At 42.3% G+C, this 22,883-nt stretch overlaps 1 protein-coding gene and 1 long non-coding RNA gene across 2 annotated transcripts in view; one reads left to right on the plus strand and one right to left on the minus strand.

Moving 5' to 3' along the window:
* LOC147110408 (uncharacterized) overlaps nt 1-20,521 on the plus strand; it is a 65,581-nt gene extending 45,060 nt beyond the window's left edge. The window contains exons 2-3 of the long non-coding RNA XR_015079915.1: nt 20,152-20,223; nt 20,404-20,521. This is a non-coding gene — a long non-coding RNA (uncharacterized LOC147110408). The remainder of the gene's footprint in view (nt 1-20,151; nt 20,224-20,403) is intronic.
* Nucleotides 1-20,529, minus strand: part of meiob (meiosis specific with OB-fold) — a 77,973-nt gene extending 57,444 nt beyond the window's left edge. Inside the window, 5 exon segments of the mRNA XM_086000387.1 lie at nt 2,246-2,441; nt 8,597-8,669; nt 12,606-12,737; nt 17,518-17,575; nt 20,411-20,529. Coding sequence (XP_085856513.1) covers nt 2,246-2,441; nt 8,597-8,669; nt 12,606-12,737; nt 17,518-17,575; nt 20,411-20,482 — 531 coding nt within the window. The 5' untranslated portion in view covers nt 20,483-20,529.
* Between the last annotated feature and the right edge of the window lie 2,354 nt (nt 20,530-22,883).

Here is a 22,883-nt window from a genome sequence, read left to right on the forward strand (position 1 = left end):
TTGTCACTGGAATTTTCTTCCCCAAAATCCGCCATTCCCTTATGCTCGCCCTACCGTTTCAAGTGGGGTCGGGTAGGTGTGGCTAACATTCCTGCTGCATTTTCCTCAACTTCCACTCCAACCCATGCTAATACCAATGCTATATAAATTACAGTATGAGCAGCACATCAGTATCCCTGAGGCAAATATCACACTGAGGAGGCTATTTTGTTTGCTGGAGCTGAAGGTTTGTATTACTTGGCCTATATATTGATTTTGCTGTTTGGTGCTCTGGTGGTTCTGTCAGCACCTTTCCTGCCATATTTAGTCAGCTCTGCAGAAAGCAGAGTTTCAGACTCATAACATGGATTTCCCAATGGGAATCCCTCTATTCCTCTTTTTGAAGGATGAAAATATAGAAGATGCAAGATTGGAGGTATTTAGAGTGAGGTATCACAGAAGACATTTGTTTTCCTTGAGGTCATTGAAGCTCCCCCTGCACATTGCAGCAGTTCTTGGGGTGGTGAATATTGCACTAACTGCTTCCAAAGAGCTTGAACCACCATCTTCAATCCCTCAATCCCCAGGAGTCTTCCCTTTCTAACACTTGCGACATTCAGTAAAACATCCACATGTATCTGTGAATCTGGGTGCCTTTTTTGCAGTTGAAAACCTCAGCTCCTCACTGAGACTGCTTCTCCTCCAACTATATAGGCCCCTTTTTAACTAGCTGCAGTGCTAATTCCCTCCATCCCAGCTGTAATAACCCTATGAGGAGTGGTATTATTGCACCTAACTTGTGCCACATACTTAATTAGGGACCAGAAGAAAACTGGCAAGTTTGCAGCGGAGTCAAGTGGATGGGCAGAAGACAGACACCATCGCTAACTTGCCAATCTAAGGAAAACACAGGCAGTTATGTCTTGGCACTGCAAATATCAATGATGATCATATTTTGGGAAATCCAGAGTGCTAGTAATCTGTACAGTTTAAAAATAAAATTGCTGAATGTATACCACTTAAATAAATTTTGAAAACTTTACAGCTTTTCCAAATTGAATGCAAGTACACATCGTTATTTCAAACTGTTAATTTGGCTTCTCTAGGTGTTATCATAATGGTATGTAACTACTGCCAGTGACAGCAGAAACAGAAAGTAAACTGTGGCTTGAGGGTAAATCCCTATAAAGTGCTGAAGGGGGCATGAGAATATTTAGAAGTGAACATTTCTGGAGAAAATTTAAAGTGAAACCCAAGCTTTCCAACTTCTGGCTTGATCCATGGTTTGTGAAGGATGTTGGATGGGGTGGGGGGCGCGGGGGAAGAGCAAGATCAGCTGGCTGGGACGTCAGCTGAGGTCCTAAGGTAATTCCAGGGTCAGGCAATTGGGAAATGGGCAAGTGGTGGCCGGCAGTGGCATTGTGGTGTCAGGAGGAACACTCCTACTCCTCCTGGCTCACATTAAGGTAAGTTTTTTATTTACAAAACTTGTGTTTTTGGTGGAAGCTTCAAGGAGTTAATTTAAGGACCATTGGTTAGGCCGCCTGTAGACCTGGTAATCCTGAACGCAGCAAGCTTGATGCCTGCTATATTCGGGGCAATCCAAAAACAGGCATTGTGCTCCTTATTAGTATATTCAACGGCTTAATAACTGTTTTAGGTGGCTGCCAAGGACACCCAAAACCAATATGGCGTTGGACGTGTTTCCAACGTTGTTCGGGCACGGGAGGTCGGTTCCATAAATTGGACCTCTTTGAATCTGCTTTCCACCCAAAAATTATGCGCAACGTGATCCAATTCCACCCCCATTGTGTCTGGCATGTGAGGGAGCTGAAATAATGTCAATAGATAGAAGTCATTAACTCAGAATCTTTCTGTAATCTTCTCATTTAGCTGTGCATATTAATTTATGTCACATTCAGATTCATTAACGCCTCTATGTCAATTCCCAGAGGATGTCATCAACAATCACCAACTAAAATAAAAACCATCAGAAATACATAATAAAAAGAATGCTGAAAATAATCTTTTTTCAAATTACTAATTAAAAAAAATTACTAATTAAAAAAACTTTAAAAAAATGTGCAAATAAATTGTCAGTACCTAACATATAGCATTAATTGAGGAATGTTTTAGACACTTAAAAAGAATATTAAAAAATAGAAGTAATTTATCTTCTAACAAACTCATACAGGATTTGTGTTGGTGAATTTGCACTGCTGATGGAAGAAAATATCCACTATATTTTTAGTTATGAAAAACCCACCGATCTGACTGATGCCAGTATATTGATAACGCTTCCATTCAGGCTTTGGCCATTATGAACAATATCTCCAAGTGAATAAAAATCCTGAGGGTCCTTCACAGGCAAATGCGACAATGAGAGAAGCCTGGTTTCAACGTCCATATCATGGCACATTCTGACCGTTGAAAAGTTCTCACTGACCAAAAGTCTATAGCAACTAAATATGAAACAACAAATAATATTGTCAAATGTTTCATCAGCAGGATGAATCACAATAAGCTTGAGTAATTATGTGCATTATTCTCTAAACTATTCTGTTAAAATACTTCAATTTGGAAAACAGATTCTATTTGTTCTGAAAAATGTACATGTTATCAGTGTTTTTAGATTGTTATACACCTTTTCAACCCTGTCGTTGGCACATAGCTAAATTTACATTTGAACAAACTTCACTTGAGCGGCTATTAAAATAATTTCACTGTGCAATTCTGTAAATTCAAATGTACAAAAATAAAATGCTAGCCAACAGCAATATATGAATTATAAGATTGAACTGTTTGATCTACAACATTGCTCATGGACAAAAATGAAACTAGTGCCTCTTTTCTTATAACTCTCACTGCTCATCACTTCTGTATAGCACTCACACTTTTATTTATCTGACTTGTTCTTTACTCCCTTTCTGTACGTCTGTATGTGTCTCACACTTTATCTCTCTGTACTTCTCTCTCTGTAAGCCTCGTGCATACAATCTGTCACAGTAGACTTAGGGCAGGATTTTCATTGGGCCATGGAGGCGGGATTGGAGGCATGTGAGGGGGTTAAAATCTCAAAATCGGGGAGCACGAACCCATCCTGCCCCCAACCCGCCTCCATGCCAGTTTCAAAGGAGGCGGATACCCGACCCACACTGGGACCCGCCTCCCCGAGGCGGGAAGGGGATTAGTGCCAATTTACTGCCTGTTAACAGGTAGTTAACAGGCAGTTTTTAGCCTAATCCCTATTTTTATTCCTGAAGTGTGGGATTCCCGACGGCTCCAAACCACGCCAAGTTAGCGAGGGCTGAAGGGCTTGGAGGGTTCGAGATGTCTGGTGTTCAGGTGAGTGATGGGTGCATGAGTGCAGAGGTAAGTGTGTTTGGTGTGTGTAATATGTTTAAAGAAGTTTTACTTACCTTTACAGCCTTCCTTCCTTCAGGTCTCGGGAGTCCCTCATCTCACCGGCACAGAAAGCAGAATGGCCGCGAGCTGTCAAAAGTTGCAGTATTCAGCTTTCTGTTCTGGAGAGATCTCTAAATCAGCCCGAGTGGAAGGAATTAACTTGGAGTACAGATTGTCAGTGTTTGACAGCTTCAAAGAGCTGCCAAACGCTGATATTTCATCTGTCGAAGCTCTTGACAGATGAAATGTCAATCTGTGATGTCACCTGTTGCCGGGTGGCCCTTAATTGGCCTGCTGAGCCCGCTGGGCAGGCTCAACAAGGTCAATCAAGTGAAAATCGCGTGGGTTGGCCACAACTCGATGGAGGCGGGACTACAACCCCGAAAGTTGTAGTCCCGCCTCCTACATGCCTCCAGTATCAAAATCCAGCCCTCAGAATCTGTTCTCAGATAATGAATTATCCTGTAATTTGAGCTGCACTGGGGAGGACCAACCCAGATGCCATTTGTAGGTGAATCTCCAGGCCAATCAAATGAGTTTTTCCTCCCATATAGGTAATATTGCTAGACCCAGCACTGTTCTGTGGCAGCTGGCCCACTCACTTCCTGTGGAGACCAAAGTGGACAACTATCATGGCAGCTGCCTCCAAGAGAAATATTTTTCTTAATCAATCAGAAACACTGAACCAGTGAGATAGTTCAGACATGAGGCATATATTGAGCTAATGAGAAAGCTGGAATAGCTCTACAGACATAATTTTTTTTTATCTAGACAGATTACCAAGTCTACAGTATATAGTATCACTAATAATTATTTAACCATTTAAAAAAATTTGTTCACAGGATGCAGACAAGGCTGGCAAGCCCTCATTTACTGCCTATCCCTTCTTGGTGTAGAGGACATGAGGCTAAAAGGTGCTGTTGAAATAGATTTTGTGAGTTCCTGCAATGCATCCTGTATATACTATATACTGCAGCCACAGTATGTCTGGTCAAATGGGACTGCTCTGCCTTGGAGCTTCTTGAGTGTTATTGTAGCTGTACCCATCCAGGCGAGTGACTTGAGCCTTGTACATGATCGAGGTTCTGAGGGGTCGAGGTGAACTACACATCACAGAGTATGCAGCCTCTCTCCTGCTCTGCTATTGATATGACAGGTCCAATTAAACTTGTGGTCAAAGGTGACCACCAAGATGTTGATGGTACAAATGCAAAATACTGCGGATGGTGGAAATCTGAAATAAAAACATAAAATGCTGGAAATACTCAGGTTAGGCAGCATCTGTGAAGAGAGAAACAAGAGTTAACATTTCAGGTCGATGACCCTTCGTCAGACTGTTCTGACGAAGGGTCATCGACCTGAAACGTTAACTGTTTCTCTCTCCACAGATGATGCCTGACCTGTTGAGTATTTCCAAGATGTTGATGGTTCTGCTGAAGGTCAGTGGAAATGATTGGGCTTTTTCTTGTTGGTTTCCACCTGGGCTTTTTCTTGTTGGTCACTGCCTGGCATTTATGTGGCACAAATGTTACCTACCACTTGTAGCCCAAGCCTGGGTGTTGTCCAAGTCTTGCAGTAAGCTGGCATGGGCTCCTTTATTATTGGAGGAGTTTTAAATGGACATCGTGTATTGTCAGCAAACAGCCCCACTCCCGACCTTATGATGGAAGGTCACTGATGAAACAGCTGCAGAAGGATGGCTGAGGACACTGCCTTGAGGATCTACTGCAAAGTGATATCTTGGAGTTGTGATGATTGACCTCTGATAACTTTGACCGTCTTGTTTGTTAAATATGATTTTTTTTAAAATTCATTGATGGGATGTGGGCGTCGCTGGCTAGGCCTGCATTTAGTGCCCATCCCTAATTGCCCTCGAGAAGATGGTGGTGAGCCGCCTTCTTGAACCGCTGCAGTCCATATGGTGTAGGTACACCCACAATGCTGTTAGGAAGGGAGTTCCAGGATTTTGGCCCAGCGACAGTGAAGGAACGGCGATACAGGTCCAAGTCAGGATGGTGTGTGGCTTGGAGGGGAACTTGTAGGTGGTGATGTTCCCATGCGTCTGCTGCCCTTGTCCTTCTAAGTGGTAGAGGTCGCGGGTTTGGAAGGTGCTGTTGAAGGAGCTTTGGCGAGTTGCTGCAGTGCATCTTGTAGATGGTACACACTACAGCCACAGTGCGCCGGTGGTGGAGGGAGTGAATGTTGAAGGTAGTGGATGGAGTGTCAATCAAGCGGGCTGCTTTATCCTGAATGGTGTCGAGCTTCTTGAGTGTTGTTGGAGCTGCACTCATCCAGGCAAGTGGAGAGTATTCCATCACACTCCTGACTTGTGCCTAGTAGATGGTGGAAAGGCTTTGGGGAGTCAGGAGGTGAGACACTCGCCGCAGAATTCCCAGCCTCTGGCCTGCTCTTGTAGCCACAGTATTTATATCACAGAAATCACAGAAACCCCACAGTGCAGATAGAGGCCATTTCGGCCCATCGAGCCTGCACCGACACATATCCCACCTGATCCCCGTAACCCCACGTATTTAATCCCCCTAACACTAAGGGTCAATTTATCATAGCCAATCAACCTAACCCGCACATCTTTGGACTGTGGGAGGAAACCGGAGCACCCGGAGGAAACCCACGCAGACACGGGGAGAATGTGCAAACTCCACACAGACAGTCACCCGAGGCCGGATTCGAACCCGGGTCCCTGGCGCTGTGAGGCAACAGTGCTAACCACTATGCCACCGTGCTGCCTGGTCCAGTTCAGTTTCTGATCAATGGTAACCCCCAGGATGTTGATAGTGGGGGATTCAGCGATGGTAATGCCATTGAATGTCAAGGGGAGATGGTTAGAGTCTCGCTTGTTGGAGATGGTCATTGCCTGGCACTTGAGCGGTGCGAATGTTACTTGCCACTTGTCAGCCCAAGTCTGAATGTTGTCCAGGTCTTGCTGCATATGGACACGGACTGCGTCAGTATCTGACGAGTCTCGAATGGTGCTGAACAGTGTGCAATCATCAGCGAACATCCCCACTTCTGACCTTATGATGGAGGGAAGGTCATTGATGAAACAGCTGAAGATGGTTGGGCCTAGGACACTGCCCTGAGGAACTCCTGCAGTGATGTCATGTGATTGAGATGAATGACCTCCAACAACCACAGCTAACTTCCTTTGTGCTAGGTATGATTCCAACCAATGGAGTTTTCCCCTTGATTCCCATTGACTTCAGTTTTACTAGGGCTCCTTGATGCCACACTCGATCAAATGCTGCCTTGATGTTAAGGGCAGTCACTCTCACCTCACCTCTTGAGTTCAGCTCTTTTGTCCATGTTTGGACCAAGGCTGTAATGAGGTCAGGAGCTGAGTGGCCCTGGCGGAACCCAAACTGGGTGTCAGTTAGCAGGTTATTGCTGAGTAAGTGCCGCTTGATGGCACTGTCGACGACACCTTCCATCACTTTGCTGATGATTGAGAGTAGACTGATGGGATGGTAATTGGCCGGGTCGGATTTGTCCTGCTTTTTGTAGGCAGGACATACTTGGGCAATTTTCCACATTGCCGCCATTGGAAGATTGTCCCCTTGACCTCAATTTTGCAAGGGCTCCTTGGTGCAATACCCAGTCGAGTACTGTCTTGATGTTGAGGGCAGTTACTCTCGCCTGTCCTCTGGCATTTACCTTGTGTCTATGTCTGGATCAAGATTGTGAATTGAGTGGTTCTGGCAGAACCTGAATTGATCATCAATGAGCAGGTTATTGAGTGAGTGCCACTTGATAGCTCTTGATAACTCTTCCATCACATTGCTGATAATTGGGAAGAGCTAATAATGGAGGCAACTGGCCAGGTTAGACTTGTGAATAGGACATACCTGGTTAATTTTCCACATTGCCAAGCTGGATGCCTCTGCACTGCACCGGATTAGCCTGGCTAAGGGGACAGCTAGTTCTGGTGCACAGATCTTCATCACTACAGCTGGGATATTATCAGGATGCATAGCCTTCAATATGTCCAGTGCACTGAACAACTTCTTAATGTCATGCAGCGTGAACCTAATTTGCAGATCAGTGGCATCTATAATAATGGGGACCTTGGAAAGAGTCAAAGTAGACTGTCCATTCAGCATTTTTAGCTTGGTGGGACCACTTAGCTCCGTCTATAGCATGCTGCTTTTGGTGTTTAGCGTGCAGGTAGCTCTGTATTATAGTTTCACTAGATTGGTGCTTCATTCTAAGGTATGTCTGGTACAGCCTCAGGCATGCTCTTTTGCATTCCTCATTGAACCAAGATTGGACTTCCAGCTTGATAGTGATAGAGGAGTGAGGAATGTGCAGTGTCATGAGATTACAGATTGTGGTGGTATACAATTCTGATGATGATGGTCCAGAGCACTTCATGGATTCCCAGTTATGGACTGCTAGATTTATCCTTAGTCTATCCCACTAAGCATGGTGGTAGTACCACATTACACAGTGAAGGGTATCCTCACTGTGATGGCAAGACTTTGACCAATGCCAATATGGGCAGACGTGTCTGCAACAAGTAGGTCAGTCAGGATGAACACATAGATTACTCCCTCATTATGGTTCCCTCATCAAATGATGCAGGCCCACCCTGGCAGCTATGCCATTCAGGACTTGGCCAGCGTGGGTCAGTGGTGGTAATACTGAACGACTCTTGGTAGGGGATATTTTAGACCCCATCCAGAGTACATTCTATGACCTTGCTTCTTTTAGTGTTTCTCCAAGTGGTGTACAACATGGAGGAGTACCAATTCACCAGGAGAGTGGTCAGTGGTGATCAGCAGGTTTTTGTAACCTGCACTTCTCAGTGGTCTCCAATTAATTATAAAAATTTCACTCTTCGAATTATAACAATTTATTACAAGGCTCTGCCATGGAGAATGACTGCAGATGTGACCTACTGCATGTGGAATTGGCATTTCAGGCAGCACTGTGGAGTTGATATGCAAGAGTGACATCAAGAAGGGGCATCTCAGTGTGGGATCAAAATGATGCTCTTGTTATCGTTTTGTGGGTTTATCCTGCCAAACCCCCCCTCCCCAAGTCTATGCTGAGGACAAGGTAACACAGGTATTTTAGCTATATTTAGCCAGAAACTATCTATTAAGTCACTAACAATTTAGCAATTTTAATTATACTAGATGGCTTTAAACATAAATATTATAATTGTGTAGTGAAGATGTAATTTTTAATATACCTTGAAGTAGATGGGCTGAATCTTTCTTCCTTTTCTGTATCTTTGGCCTGAACTAGTGGATTTTCAATTACAACTAACAAAAAAGATTTTTAAAATTATTTTATCAATACATACATAGTTGCAAAATCTTTGAGAATTTGTATCACTATAAGATCACATATAGTTAGGGAGGAGATCCCAAAGGAATGAGTCATAGAGTCATTACGGCATAGAAGGAGGCCATTCGGCCCATCGAGTCCGGGTCGGCTCTCTGTGGAGCAATCCAGTCAGTCCCATTCCCCCGCTCTATCCCCGTAGCCCTGCAAGTTTATTTCCCTCAAGTGCCGATCCAATTTCCTTTTGAAATCATTGATCGTCTCCGCTTCCACCACCCTCGTCGGCAGCGAGTTCCAGGTCCTCACCACTCGCTGCGTAAAACAGTTCTTCCTCACATCCCCCCTGTATCTCTTGCCCAAAACATTAAATCTGTGTCCCCTAGTCCTTGTACCATCAGCTAATGGGAACAGCCTTTCTGTCTACCTTATCCAAACCCGTCATAATCTTGTACACCTCTATCAAATCTCCCCTCAACCTCCTTTGCTCCAAGGAGAACAACCTCAGCTTCTCCAACCTAACCTTGTAGCTAAAATCCCTCATCCCTGGAACCATTCTGGTAAATCTCCTCTGCACCCTCTCAAGGACCTTCACATCCTTCCTAAAGTGTGGTGACCAGAAATGGACGCAATACATTAGTTGGGGCCTAACCAGAGCTTTATAAGAGTTCAGCATAACTTCCCTGCTTTTGTACTCCATACTTCTATTTGTAAAGCACAAGATCCCATATGCTTTGCTAACTACTCTCTCAATATGTCCTGCCACCTTCAAAGATCTATGCACATAAACCCCCAGGTCTCTCTGTCCCTGCACACTCTTTAGAACTGTGTCATTAAGTCTATATTGCCTCACCCTATCCCTTCTGCCAAAATGCACCACCTCACACTTCTCTGCATTAAATTCCATCTGTCACTTGTCTGCCCATTCTGCTAGCCTATCCATGTCCTGTTGCAGTTGATTGATATCATCCTCACTGTTTGCCACACCTCCAAGTTAGGTATCATCGGCAAATTTTGAAAATTTACTCTGTATTCCAATATCCAAGTCATTTATATATATCAAAAAAAGCAGTGGTCCTAGCACTGACCCTTGGGGAACACCAATCTACCATCCTTCAATCTGAAAAACAGCTATTTACCATGACTCGCTGTTTTCTGTCCATAAGCCAATTTCTTGTCCAAGCTGACACTGACCCTCCTATTCCATGAGCCTCAATTTTGTTAACCAGCCTTTTTATGTGGTACTTTGTCAAACGCTTTCTTAAAATCCATATAGGCAACATCCACTGCATTCCCTTCATCAACCTTCTCTGTTACTTCATCAAAAAATTCAATTAGATTAGTCAAACACGATCTGCCTTTTACAAATCCTTGCTGGCTCTCCTTAATTAACTTAAACTTCTCCAAGTGACTGTTAATTTTTTCCCTGATTATTGTTTCTAAAACCTTACCCACCACTGATGTTAAACTGACCGGCCTGTAGTTACTGGGATTGTCCTTACACCCTTTCTTGAATAAGGGTGTCGCATTTGCCACTTTCCAAACCTCTGGCACCTCCCCCGCATCTAGGGAAGATTGGAAGATTATGGCAAGCCCTTCCGCTATCTCCACCCCCACTTCCCTTAGCAACCTGGGATGCAAGCCATCCAGACCAAGTGACTTATCCACTCTATAAACATATCCAGCCTTTCCAGTACATCCTGCCTATCAATTTTCACCCCATCCATTACCTCTACCATCTCTGCTTCTACCGATATTTTGTCAGCATCCTCTTCCTTAGTAAACACCGATACAAAGTACTCATTAAGTATTCTAGCCTTGCCCTGCGCCTCTAAGCATACATCACCTTCTTTGTCCCGAATAGGCCCCACTCCGCCTCTTACTACCCACTTACTATTTACATGCCAGTAGAAGATTTCTGGGTTCCCTTTTATGTTAACTGCCATTCTATTCTCATACTCTTTGCCAGTCATATTTTCCTCTTCACTTCCCCACTCAACTTATTGTATTTGGCCTGGTTCTCACTTGAATAATTCACCTGGCATGCATCATACACCCTCTTTTTTTGTTTCATCATAGTCTCGATCTCACTCGTCATCCAAGGAGCCCTGGCTTTGGTTCCCCTACCTTTACTCTTGTTGGAATGTACCTTGGGGAAAATAATCCTGGAACAAGTCAACAGGAGACTATCCTTTCTATCTGAAGATAGATTTTTTAAATATATCAAACAGAAACATAATGCATTTAATTTCATGTCTCAGACCATTTAACAAATTAGTCTGATAAGGAAAAAAAATAGGAAATACACCGATAGTAATCGCTTAATGTGTGTCTGGGACATTAATTTTCTTCGGTTAAGCTAAGCAAAAAAAAACTTATTAAAAAAGGAGGAAATAGGAGGGGATAAAAGCTGCGGAAATATGATGAAAATCAAGCAAGTCTAGCTAGTTTGCATCTTGCATATGGAGCACTGCATCAATGAAATAATTTTTTACAATTCTATTTCCTGAGATCAGCATCCAAGAGCAGGAATGATGCTGATCCCTGTTCAACAGAAGATAACTGGCTGCAGACAAACCCACAACCTAAGTCAGCCAAGCCAGTCTTTCCTGTCCAGGAGACTTGACATTGGTCTTGTTTAGTGCACGTACTGAAAAGTGAGCCTCAAATCGCTTCTGGTTTGAATCTAGGCTCTTGAAAGCTGCACCAACATAAAGTTAATTTGATTGACGTAATCTGATTAAAGAAAAAAGGCAAAAAGGTCCGATTATAACAGAAGACACAAAAAAGTATAATCCTGTAAAAGGTTAAAAAAGACAGCTCAATGGAATGAATACGAGAATTTGTTTTTAAAGGGGCCAATTAAAAATATTCTCAGCATCCCTCGAAACTCCTAAAATATGAGCATTTTGCAAAATACTGGATTCCTGTTCCTGATTGATCTCCAGTGACTCCTAGAAAGTGTGTATATTTGTCAATAGTCACTGTTCTGGCTGACAGAACTTTCCAAGACCCACACGTAGCACGCAGCTCATCAGAAAATCATGGGTGTACTGCTGCAATTTTCCAATAAGCACCCAATGTGTGCAAAGTCCCCTTGATGGCGCAGGGCCTCTGAAAGCTTTGTCCTGAAAAATGGACATTTGGGTAAAACATCTTAGGGCTACTGACACATATGGAACTATTTCCAAGGATAAATAATTTTCCTCATGAGGAATGGGAAGGGGGGGATATTGTAGATAAAATAAAATTTCTAATTAACGTCAAAATATGAACGAGCATCCTGTAAGAGTCAGATAATCTAAGAACCTAAAAACTATCAGCATTTATAACAGAAAACGTTAAAGCTGTTGAGTGTGATAGTTAATTAAGCAAAACAGGAAACTCTCTTTTAACCGGCACCTTAAAAAAACCCGGAAATCTCTGTTAACCGGCAAAATTCAGGAGTAGGTTCAGGTAAGTTTTACTTCATATTAGTGGCCATTCCTGGATCTGTGGCTGTGTAACCGGGGTTCCTGCACTTGTTGCTAAACAACAGGGATGCTTGGTCTGTGGCCGGGGTTCCTGCAGCTGTTGCTAAGCAACAGGGAAGCCTGGATTTGTTGCTGTGTACGGAGCTCTCGTACCTTTTAACTATACCTCTCTGTAATCCAGACTTTTTGATAAACTGGCACCACGCCGGTCCCATCGGTGCCGGATAATAAAGAGTTTCCTGTATTTGCTTGGGATGAGCCAAACAGTCAAAAGTCAATATGCATGTTGATCACTTAACACAATTTTTTTGAATGATGCCCATTTTCTCCGAAATAATACAAGCAACTGTATGCGACATTAAATACATCTGAAAAGTACACTTCTTATGAAATGTTTCTGATTTTTAAGTTTCTTTTATAAAAGATCAGTTACTTAAAACGTACCACAATCCCCAATTCTGAAACTGTTAGAAAGCCCTCTTACGTATTCTTCTCTCCCCCAGGAAACTACATTGATGAAGTAAATTGGACAATCTCGAATTGTGAAAGTAAAAGTATATCTTTCTGATCCAATGTCTAAGGAAAGTAAACAAAGTTACCAAATCGTATGTATTTGTACTCCTAAGATAAAAATATCAAATACAGTATCTACATATTATCAGTAAAAATCTAAAGCACATCTGAATCACAAATGCAAACTTCTGCTTCTTAATTTTATTAAAAAGTATATAAAAGAGAGAAAGTCACAATTTACTGCTGGTTTCTCCTGACCTTCAGGAGGAGCCAGGGATTTACAAGCACCTGTCAATCTAGAGAAAAACTTCCCCATCAACGTTAATTATCCTAATTACATAGAAATTACAACATGGAAACAGACCGTTCAGCCCAACCAGTCCGTGTTGGTGTTTACCCTCCACAGGAGCAGTAGTCCTGATCTACAGTACTATGCCTACCCTGTTCTGATATCCCTTTATTCCCCTTTGCTTCAACCGCCTACCTTACCTATTCTGAAATGTTGAAATGGTCTCTGCTTCGATCATTAACTCTTGTCGTGCATTCCATAGTCTCGCAGTTCTCTGTGTAAAAAAAGTTTCTCCACAGCCTGTCCTAAAGCTCTTACATTTAACCTTATATCTAGACCCCTCAAACATTCAATGTTTCTATCTACTCTGTCCCATCCCTTCATTATTTTAAGCACCTCTACCAAATATTAACATATTTAATGTGCCTATTTACAGCAAGTAGACCTTGTGGACTTAAATGGACATCAACTCCACCTTAGTAGAAGAATAATATTGTGCATTACATGGTATAACGCTCCTGTCGTTACAAGACAGCAGATCTTCAGACATACCATGAGCAATCACATGGGTGTTCCACCAGTACAATGATATATTTGTTCCATACAGTCAAGCTTTGTTTTTGCAAATTTATGAAGAGGGGTTGATATTATCCAGGTAAGAGCTCCTTTAATGACCACGGGCTATCCACATCAAGGAAAAGTTAGGAGTGAGGCTTACAATCTGTTAACAGGTCTATGATCGTAATAGAGCCTCAATTAAGATGAGAGAAAATGTATTATAACTAAGTTCTGCTGTGTGCTGTTTCATGTTTGTAGTTTTTTATTTTTGAAAACAAATAACCTAAAATGACCTAAATATTAATAAACTAAAATAAATTCTACTTAGCATTTCTTAAACTGATGTTAAACAGATTATTTTCTTGAAATACTGGAACTGATAGAAGCCAGAAGCAGTAACTGTTAACCAAGGCTGTAATAATCTCCTTCACATGAACTTCCTGGGAAAACATTTCTGTATTGCTTTACATCCGCTATAACTTCTCAAAATATATGAGTTTTCCATCTTGTGTAAAGTCCTACAGTTTCTGTAAATTTTTAACACTGAATATTATAAAGCTGTGACAGAATAATGAATGTGTTGTAAAGTGGTTCTTCAGTAAATTTGCTCTCTAAGTGCAATTATATTTTCCGATGCAGGAACACTTTTAGCGCTCAATGCTAAAACAGTGTTGCTCCCATAAAAATCCTCACAAATTATTTTAATTGAAATAATAAAGTAATATATTGATATCTAATATTTACAGTAGCTAATTACTTTAAAAAAATATTATTTGAAATTGAGCTTCCTTAATTTGTCTTCAAATTCTTTGGTTGCCCAAGAGGGTTGGTGGCTGACCTGCTCTCAGACCTTCGGCAATGCTTCTCTGAAATAGCCACTAGGAGATGCACAAGACTGGCTGAGAATGACACTCCCTTTATGTACAGCAATATCTATTCTCCTACTTCAAATGCCTCCCTATCTGCATTCTGAATTGGCGCAGATGCTGCCCCGAGATGCCCATTGTAGATGCACACATTGCTGACAAAGGTAGGAAAGCTGCCTGCAGAGATTGGAGACTCAAAATGATGAGAATCCATAAGGTTTAAAAAGAGAAATAAATGTAAGATTGTCTCTTAAGAAAAAGCAGATTATTTAAATCGCTTATTACTTAGATAGGGTCAGAAGTGTTTTGAATTGAAAGTATTCCCCGCTAATTTTCTCTTTTAAGTTAATATCATTCAGTGTCACAGCAGTTGGTAACAAAGGTGCTGCAGTGCACAGGACTATCAGAGTAGCACATGTTCTGTATATCAGATTGGTGCAGACATTGGTGAAACCCTAAAGTGCAACAAATTGTCAGGTTTTTTACAGGGACTTAGCACAGTGTAAATGATCACTAAAAGGTGCTTTGGCATCAGAGAAAATTAGAAAGCATGTCATATTACTCTAATGAATAAATCAATGAGTCTTTCAATGCCAACCAACTGATCTAGCTCCACTTTAAACCAAATACTTCTAATTCCAAGAGCTTTAGTAGAAATGTTTGCAGTCAATTGAACTTCTTGGAAAATAATGAGCAGCATTTTGTAATCTGAGTGCTGTACTTACATTTATATAAATAGATTGTACCAGTAGAATTGTTTTAATTAGTCAGAAAAACTGCCCATTTTTATATGGGCTAATTCTGAAGAAACTTTTGAATATATTTCTACGTGTTAATTACGAAAGTATTTTCAAAATGGGTCTCTGTTTCTGACAGAACAAGCTAAGTTTGCAAATTTATATTACTAAAGCAGTCCACAATGAGACAACCAGGCATTTGGTGTGGGCTGCAGTTTTTAAATGTAAAAGCTGTTATTGTGCACTGCCAAGTCAGGCATAGCACAACCAGATAATGAGCAAAGCTCCCTCTACTCTGCTCTAACAAGGTGCCTTAACCCCAACCTCTGGAGATTACCCCCTACTCTACCAATGTGAACTATTCCATTTTCCTCATCCATCATGTTTATAGCGTCTTTGAGAGTCTTGACAATTTGATACCAAATTATGGCTGGTGTTGCATTGTGGGTGCTCACTAAGGAAATAGATTGAGACTGCCACTACTCATTTCAGGTAGCCTACATCAAAGAGATAGCAAGCAGAAGAGACCTTGAACACATCACAATGTGCTGGATTTGAACTCAAATCTTAAGGTGAAAAGAGAATGTGTTAACCCATTGTGCATCTATTCCACCAGAAATACATTTTTAAGAGTGAACAGGATTGGCAGATACATTTTACACAGATTTCTGGGAATAGGGCCACTTTAGGACCTTATCATGGACTAGATTTTGAACTTCTTATTTTTGGTATTTTGAACTACGTAGCAATAGCTATAAAATGCAAGGAGAGAAAAACACAAGCAAAAATACACAGAAAACTAAACAAAAAGGTCAGCATCACCATTTATATAGATCAACAATAATAGAAAACTTAAATGCAAGTTTGTAACACACCTAAATACCTTTAGGAAAATCAACGATAATGACAAAAAAAAGTTGTAAAAAAACACATGGATTGACATATCTTCCTTTTCATTTTTCTCAGAAATGTCTCAGTGCTTCACATATAATGAATTACTTGAAGTGCAATGACCACTGTTATGTAGGCAAACACGGCAGCCATGTTGCACAAAGCAAGATCTCAAACAGCAATGAGATGAATGCCTGTTAATCTGTTTTTTTTGGTGTTGGTTGAAGGAGGAATGTTGGCCAAGAAGTTGGGAAAACTTCCTAATCTGTTTCACATACCATATACTCTTTAACATCTGCTTGAAACATTGAAATAGACAGATAGGTGCAATATCTCATCCAAAGGATGGCACCTTGGATAATGCAGCATTCCCTCAGTACGCTGCTGCTGCAGTGTCACCCTAGATTATTTGCTTGAGTCCTGCAATGGTAGATGAATCCACAACCTTCTGAATCAGAGGGCAGTGCTACCAACTGAGCCAAGCTGACAAAACAAGTGCTGTTATAGCATGAGTCTCAAGAATGGCCAAGTCAAGAAGAGCCATATTGGCAGGATGGTTTGGACCAGGATAGAAAGTCATGGAAACAGCACTAGGGAAATTGTTCATTTTGATTTCAAGGGGAGCAAGAAGGAATAAATATTTGGAGCAAACAAGGGGACATCATGTCTGCTGGAGGATAAAAATCAGGAGAAAATAGACAAACAGTAACAGTGGAAATGTAGCTCGATCAGCACTGGGCCAGGCCTCACCTTCCCATTTTATTGAGAAATACAGAAGCACCCCCCAGAAGCCCAGCACCACTAAATCCGGCCCCAGCGCAGGCCAAAGATCAACTGAAAACAATGGGGGCAGCACAATACATACACTCCCCATGAACAATAGCTCAAAAAGGGAGACTGTATGTGAATAAATTTTGCTTGACATATACAAAAGGAATTCTTATTTATCTTAAATTGAGCTACCTTCCATAATTGCTGCATCCAGCAGTAATTTGAAACTAAAATTACAAGAGGATCATTAAAAAAGCACGATTTAAAAATAAACAATTCCAAACACAGACACAATGAGGCTCCCAATGTTAGATTTAGCAATATGTCACACATCAAGAGACATTCCAATTAAATGCTGCATAAAGGTTCAAAGCTGTCCAAATTAGACAGCCTGTCAATTTAACAAACATAAAGGTCAGGGCTAATATTCATTTTGTGCCATTATATTTTACAAGGACATCATATGCTATTTACAAAGAAAGATATGGTATTTACTAAATTACCATTACAGCAGTATTTTTTCACTTTCACTCACTGCATCCAGTATCAGGTTCCTGAACGGATTCTCAGTTTCAAAATCATAGATGGTACTCATGCATATAATATTGAATCCTAATTAATCTTAACATCCAGAATTTTATTACAAATGCCAGAAAAATTGTCCATTAACCAAAAAGTGTTTCTATACAACCTTTTTAAAAAGAATACAAGTAGTAACGAGAATACTCAACTTTTTCGGTCAGGAAATCCTTTAGCATCAATTTTTCCGATCACTACTCCAGCTACACACTGAAATGCATAAAATAACACTGAAAATAATACTAAAATAACGAGTGTTTGATATTAATGTTAGTTAAATAAGTATATGTTGGAGGAATATTGGGTTTACTGACACCAATATATTATTTGCAGGCTGCAGTTGTACGGCCACTTGCATGCCAGGGCAAAGCAGTTTTGGAGGCGCAATGTAACTTGATTCAGATCCTGATTTGACTCCCGAATGCACTAAAGCTAAGCAGTGCTAAGCCCCCTTCAGAAGGCCATCTTGTATTGTTTGGCTTTAACACCGGGTAGGGTGGAAGTCAAAACCACTATGAACCTGGTCCATTGGGTCTCCTGAATACTTTATAAATTTAATATGAAGTCTTTTTAATATTCTGAGCAAGCAGGCATTGCTGCCCGCTCTCCAAACATTTAAAAATAACTGCTGAGGAAGCAGAGTTGAGACCACCAGTCTTAGTACAGGTGCACAGAATTCTCTCTTTGAAAAATGTGAGAGTCACTCTGGTCTTGCTGGATTTGGATCACACTTATAGCTACCAGTCTCAGACTGATGGTGTATAACTGCACCCCTAAATGCTATTATAGAAGAAAATTTTTATTTGCATAATTTGTTAAAAATCTTGGGGTTAATTTTTACTTTGGGTGCAGGCAGAAAACTGGTGCTTGCTGATTGGCCGCACGGTATACACCCCACCCGATTTTCAGTTCCATTGAAGTTAACGCACTTCCTGTCAACTTTTCCCATTAGAAATTCCTGTATCTACATTTAGAATGGAAACTGCCTATGTAAACTTATCACGCTGCAATTAGAAAGACTTGGATTTATGTAGCGCCTTTCACGACTACCGGACATCTCAAAGCGCTTTACATCCAATGAAGTACTTTTGAAGTGCAGTCACTGTGGTAATGTAGGAAACGCGGCAGCCAATTTGTGCACAAGCAAGCTCCCACAAACAGTAACTTGATAACCAGGTAATCTGTTTTATTTTAGTCATGTTGGTTGAGGGATAAATATTGGTCAGGACATCGGGGATAACTCCCCTGCTCTTCTTCGAAATAGTGCCATGGGATCTTTTACATCCACTTGAGAGAGCAGAAGGGGCCTCGGTTAAACGTCTCATCAGAAAGACGGCATTTCGGACGGTGCAGCACTCTCTCAGCACAGCACTGGAGTGTCAGCCTAGATTTTTGTGATCAAAATCCCTGGAGTGGGACTTGATCGCATATCCTTCCGACTCAGAGGCGAGTGCGCTACCCACTGAGCCACAGCCGACACCGTACAGGAAACTTTGGTTTATCCGGAGGTTAACTGGAATGCTCGAGCCACCGGCAAAAATCAGGAGCCGTTTCGTTAGGTTTTTTTTCTTTTTGTTGCTTTTTTTTCCACCAGTCAGGCTCTGCAAGGTCTCGCTGAAGCTGTTGCTAAGCTAGAGACGCTTGCAAGGTACGGCCGACTGTTTAGAAGCTGTTGCTAAGCAACAGGGTTTGTTGCCAGATACAGAGCTCAAAATCTCCGTACGTTTCAACATTAGCGCTGGTTTGTCCGGCAGTTTTGATGGGACGGCAACAGCTCGGTCCCGTCGGTGCCGGATAGCACAAAGTTTCCTGTACTTCCAGTGGAAGCAAGCATACAAAGCCAGTTTCCAGAAAAATGTAAACATAGGAATGTATAATAGAAATATAAAAATAAGGACAGAATATATGATTAAAATGAGGGCTGCATTATGCAAGCATGCCCTAGTCCAATTATCCCGCCTTTAACTTTGCTTCACTTGAAGGCTTGCCACAGGAGCGATTGACTGGTGTTTTAATCATAGAATGGTTACAGCACAAAAGGAGGCCATTCGGCCCGTCGAGCCCGTGCCAGCTCGCTGCAAGAGCACTTCAGCTAGTCCCAATTCCCCGCCCTTTCCCCATAGCCTTGAAAAAAAATTTCCTTCAGGTACTTATCCAATTCCCTTTTGAAAGCCACGATTGAGTCTGCCTCCACCACCCTCAGGAAGTGCATTCCAGATCCTAACCACTCGCTGCATAAAAAAGTTTTCCTCATATCGCCTTTGGTGCTTCTGCCAATCACCTTAAATCTGTGTCCTCTGGTTCTCAACCCTTCTGCCAATGGGAATAGTTTCTCTCTATCTACTCTGTCTAGACACCTCATGATTTTGAATACCTCTATTATCAAATCTCCTCTCAACCTTCTCTGCTCTAAAGAGAACAACCTCAGCTTCTCCAGTCTATCCATGTAACTGAAGTCCCTTATCCCTGGAACCATTCTTGTAAATCTTTTCTGCACCCTCTTTAAGGCCTTCATATCCTCCTGAAGTGCGGTGCCCAGAATTGAATACAATACGTCAGTTGAGGCCGAGCCAGTGCTTTATAAAGGTTCATCATAATTTCCTTGCTTTTGTACTACAAGGCAAAAAGACATCTCATTCTTTTCTACAAGCTGAAACTACAACCTGTAAATTTATGTCTACAGGTTGCAGCTGGACTATGGGAGGGAAGGAGACTGGGACTGGCAGAGAGTGTCACATCATGAGAAAATTTATAGTTTATTTCTTCTCTTCCATTACTGTTCACAGCTCCTGATGACCAATCCACAAATAAAAGCCATCTAAAGCTATGGAATTCTACAGCACCCTCCTGTACTGGAGGTAGGAATACAAATGGAGACAAAATTGGATCAAACTTAAAAATAATACCTAAAAAGTGACAAATTTCTGCATAACTGATAAATAAATCATATCAAGCAAATATTTAATATCTGGCATCAACTGAAAGCTTTTTTGAACAGAATAGTCTTTTGAAATATTACAAATCTGTTCTGCTATTAGCACCTACAGGTCGTGCTGAGTTTGGATGAAGATCAGAAATGGGAACCAAGTTCTGGCCAGAGGAATCGAAAGCCATCATCTTATTCTGTAATTTAAAAATAAATAAATTCAGATTCTACATATTTTCAAAAATTCTAATTCAGTTAATTAAGTTTTTGCCATACGTTTTCTCCCATGGGCCAGTTTCAAAGTATTTGTGGATCTTGTCAGCAGTATTTATGTTGTGTACCCAATTCATATTTTTTCTTTTTCCAAAATCAAGTAAAGTTGGATTTGATCAGTTCTTCATGGGAGCTTGAGTAGTGCAGCTTTTTTTTTTACCTGTTACATCCCCTTCATACAGAGAAAACTTACCCTACCACAACATCCACAGAAACACAGATTTATTTTCCATCTAATGTGGCCTAATGGAAACTGCAAATTAAATCCACTCCCAAAAGACAGGTTCCCTGAGATGTCAAAATTTATCTTGTGCTTTAAGGTATGGCAACCACATCATGCAGGAATGTGGGTGCCAATGTAGCACAAAGGAAGATGGTTGTGGTTGTTGGAGGCCAATCATCTCAGCCCCAGGACATCACTGCAGGAGTTCCTCAGGGCAGTGCCCTAGGCCCAACCATCTTCAGCTGCTTCATCAATGACCGTCCCTCCATCATAGGTCAGAAGTGGGGATGTTTGCTGATGGTTGCACAGTAATCAGTTCCATTCACAATTCCTCAGATAATGAAGCAGTCCGCGCCCACAAATCAGCAAGACCTGAGCAACATCCAGGCTTGGGCTGATAAGTGGCAAGTAACATTCGCACCACACAAGTGGCAGGTAATGACCATCTCCAACAAGAGAGAGTCTAACCTCCTCCTCTTGACTTTCAATGGCATTACATCCTGGGGGTCACCATTGACTAGAAACTTAACTGGACCAGCCACATATTACTGTGGCTACAAGGGCAGGTCAGAGGCTGGGTATTCTGTGGCGAGTGACTCACCTCCTGACTCCCCAAAATCTTTCCACCATCTACAAGGCACAAGTCAGGAGTGTGATGGAATACTCACAACTTGCCTGGATGAGTGCAGCTCCAACAACACTCAAGAAGCTCCACACCATCCAGGACAAAGCAGCCCGCTTGATTGGCACCCTGTCCACCACCTTAAACATTCACTCCCTCCACCACCGGCGTACCGTGGCTGCAGTATACAGCATCTAAAAGATGCACTGCAGCAACTCGTCAAGGCTTCTTCAACAGCACCTCCCAAACCCACATCCTCTACCACCTAGAAGGACAAGGAGAGCAGGCACATGGGAACAACACCACCTCCAAGTCACACACCATCCTGACTTGGAAATATATCGCTGTTCCTTCATTGTCGCTGCTTCAAAACCCTGGAACTCCCTCCCCAACAGCGCTGTGGAAGTACCTTCACGACACGGACTGCAGCGGTTCAAGAAGGCAGCTCACCACCACCATGTATAAACAGGGGGGATGACTGAGAAAGAAGCCGCCTATAACAGGTTTTTCAATCTAGTGGCCGTGCGAGGTTCGGGATGTAATGGATGCTGTAGGATGCACGAGCCCTGTGTTTGCTGTCAGCTCTGCTTTGGGGAGGGAGGAAGCACTCTTCCCTCGTACGATAGCAAAATACTGCGGATGCTGGAAAGACTCAGCAGGCCAGGCAACATCTGTGGAGAGAAAATAGACTCTATTTTCTCTCCACGGATGTTGCCTGGCCTGCTGAGTTCTTCCAGCATATTCTGTTGTTATTAAGCACTCTTCCCTCCCTGGCTTTGGGTTGCATGGGCTGACAGCGGTGTCTGCATTTTGCGCCTGCTTGTCGACGGGATAATCAACGTCAAACACGAAAAGAGAAGGGTCTCTGCTGGTGTTGCCGCTCCCTTGGTGAGGGGAGGCGGGACTTGGGAGCAGAGCTAGTTCGGGTTCTACCTGTGAAGGCGGAGAGCGCTTCCGTTAGCGAGTGGCGCGCGGCGGCGGTTTGAAAGAGCCGCGAGCCCCGCCCGCCCGGAGCATGCGCGGTGCCCGCTGATTCTCACCGCACCGCCTCAGGAGGATTCCCTCTATTTCCCCCCAAATTCGGAATCGCGGACGGCTAATTCAATCGTTGGTTCAGTCACTTTTAATCGCGTAACTTTAATGTTTAAGGAGTAATTTTTTTCTCTCCTCACGGCCATAAAGCGGGTGATCCGTACCTCAATCCCGTCCCCCGTTGACTTTTGACGTCCTGGGAGGAGTTGGCACTTTGACCCGCCGTGACGTCACCGGTGGTCACTCAGCCCTGATTGGTCAGCACCTGATCCAGGTGAGTGCTGCTTGGGATGGACATGCTATGGGCAGGGGGACCGACGTAGTGGCCTGCAGGAGCAGTAAGATTTTCTCAAGTAGTTATAAAAAGCAAATTCAATCATAGAATCACACATAGGCTCACCATCACCTTCTCGATGGGCAATAAATGCTGGCCTTGCCGGTG

Source organism: Somniosus microcephalus, chromosome 11 (assembly GCF_052327205.1).
Source record: "Somniosus microcephalus isolate GS21.2 chromosome 11, FLI_Smic_1.0, whole genome shotgun sequence".
NCBI lineage: Eukaryota > Metazoa > Chordata > Chondrichthyes > Squaliformes > Somniosidae > Somniosus > Somniosus microcephalus.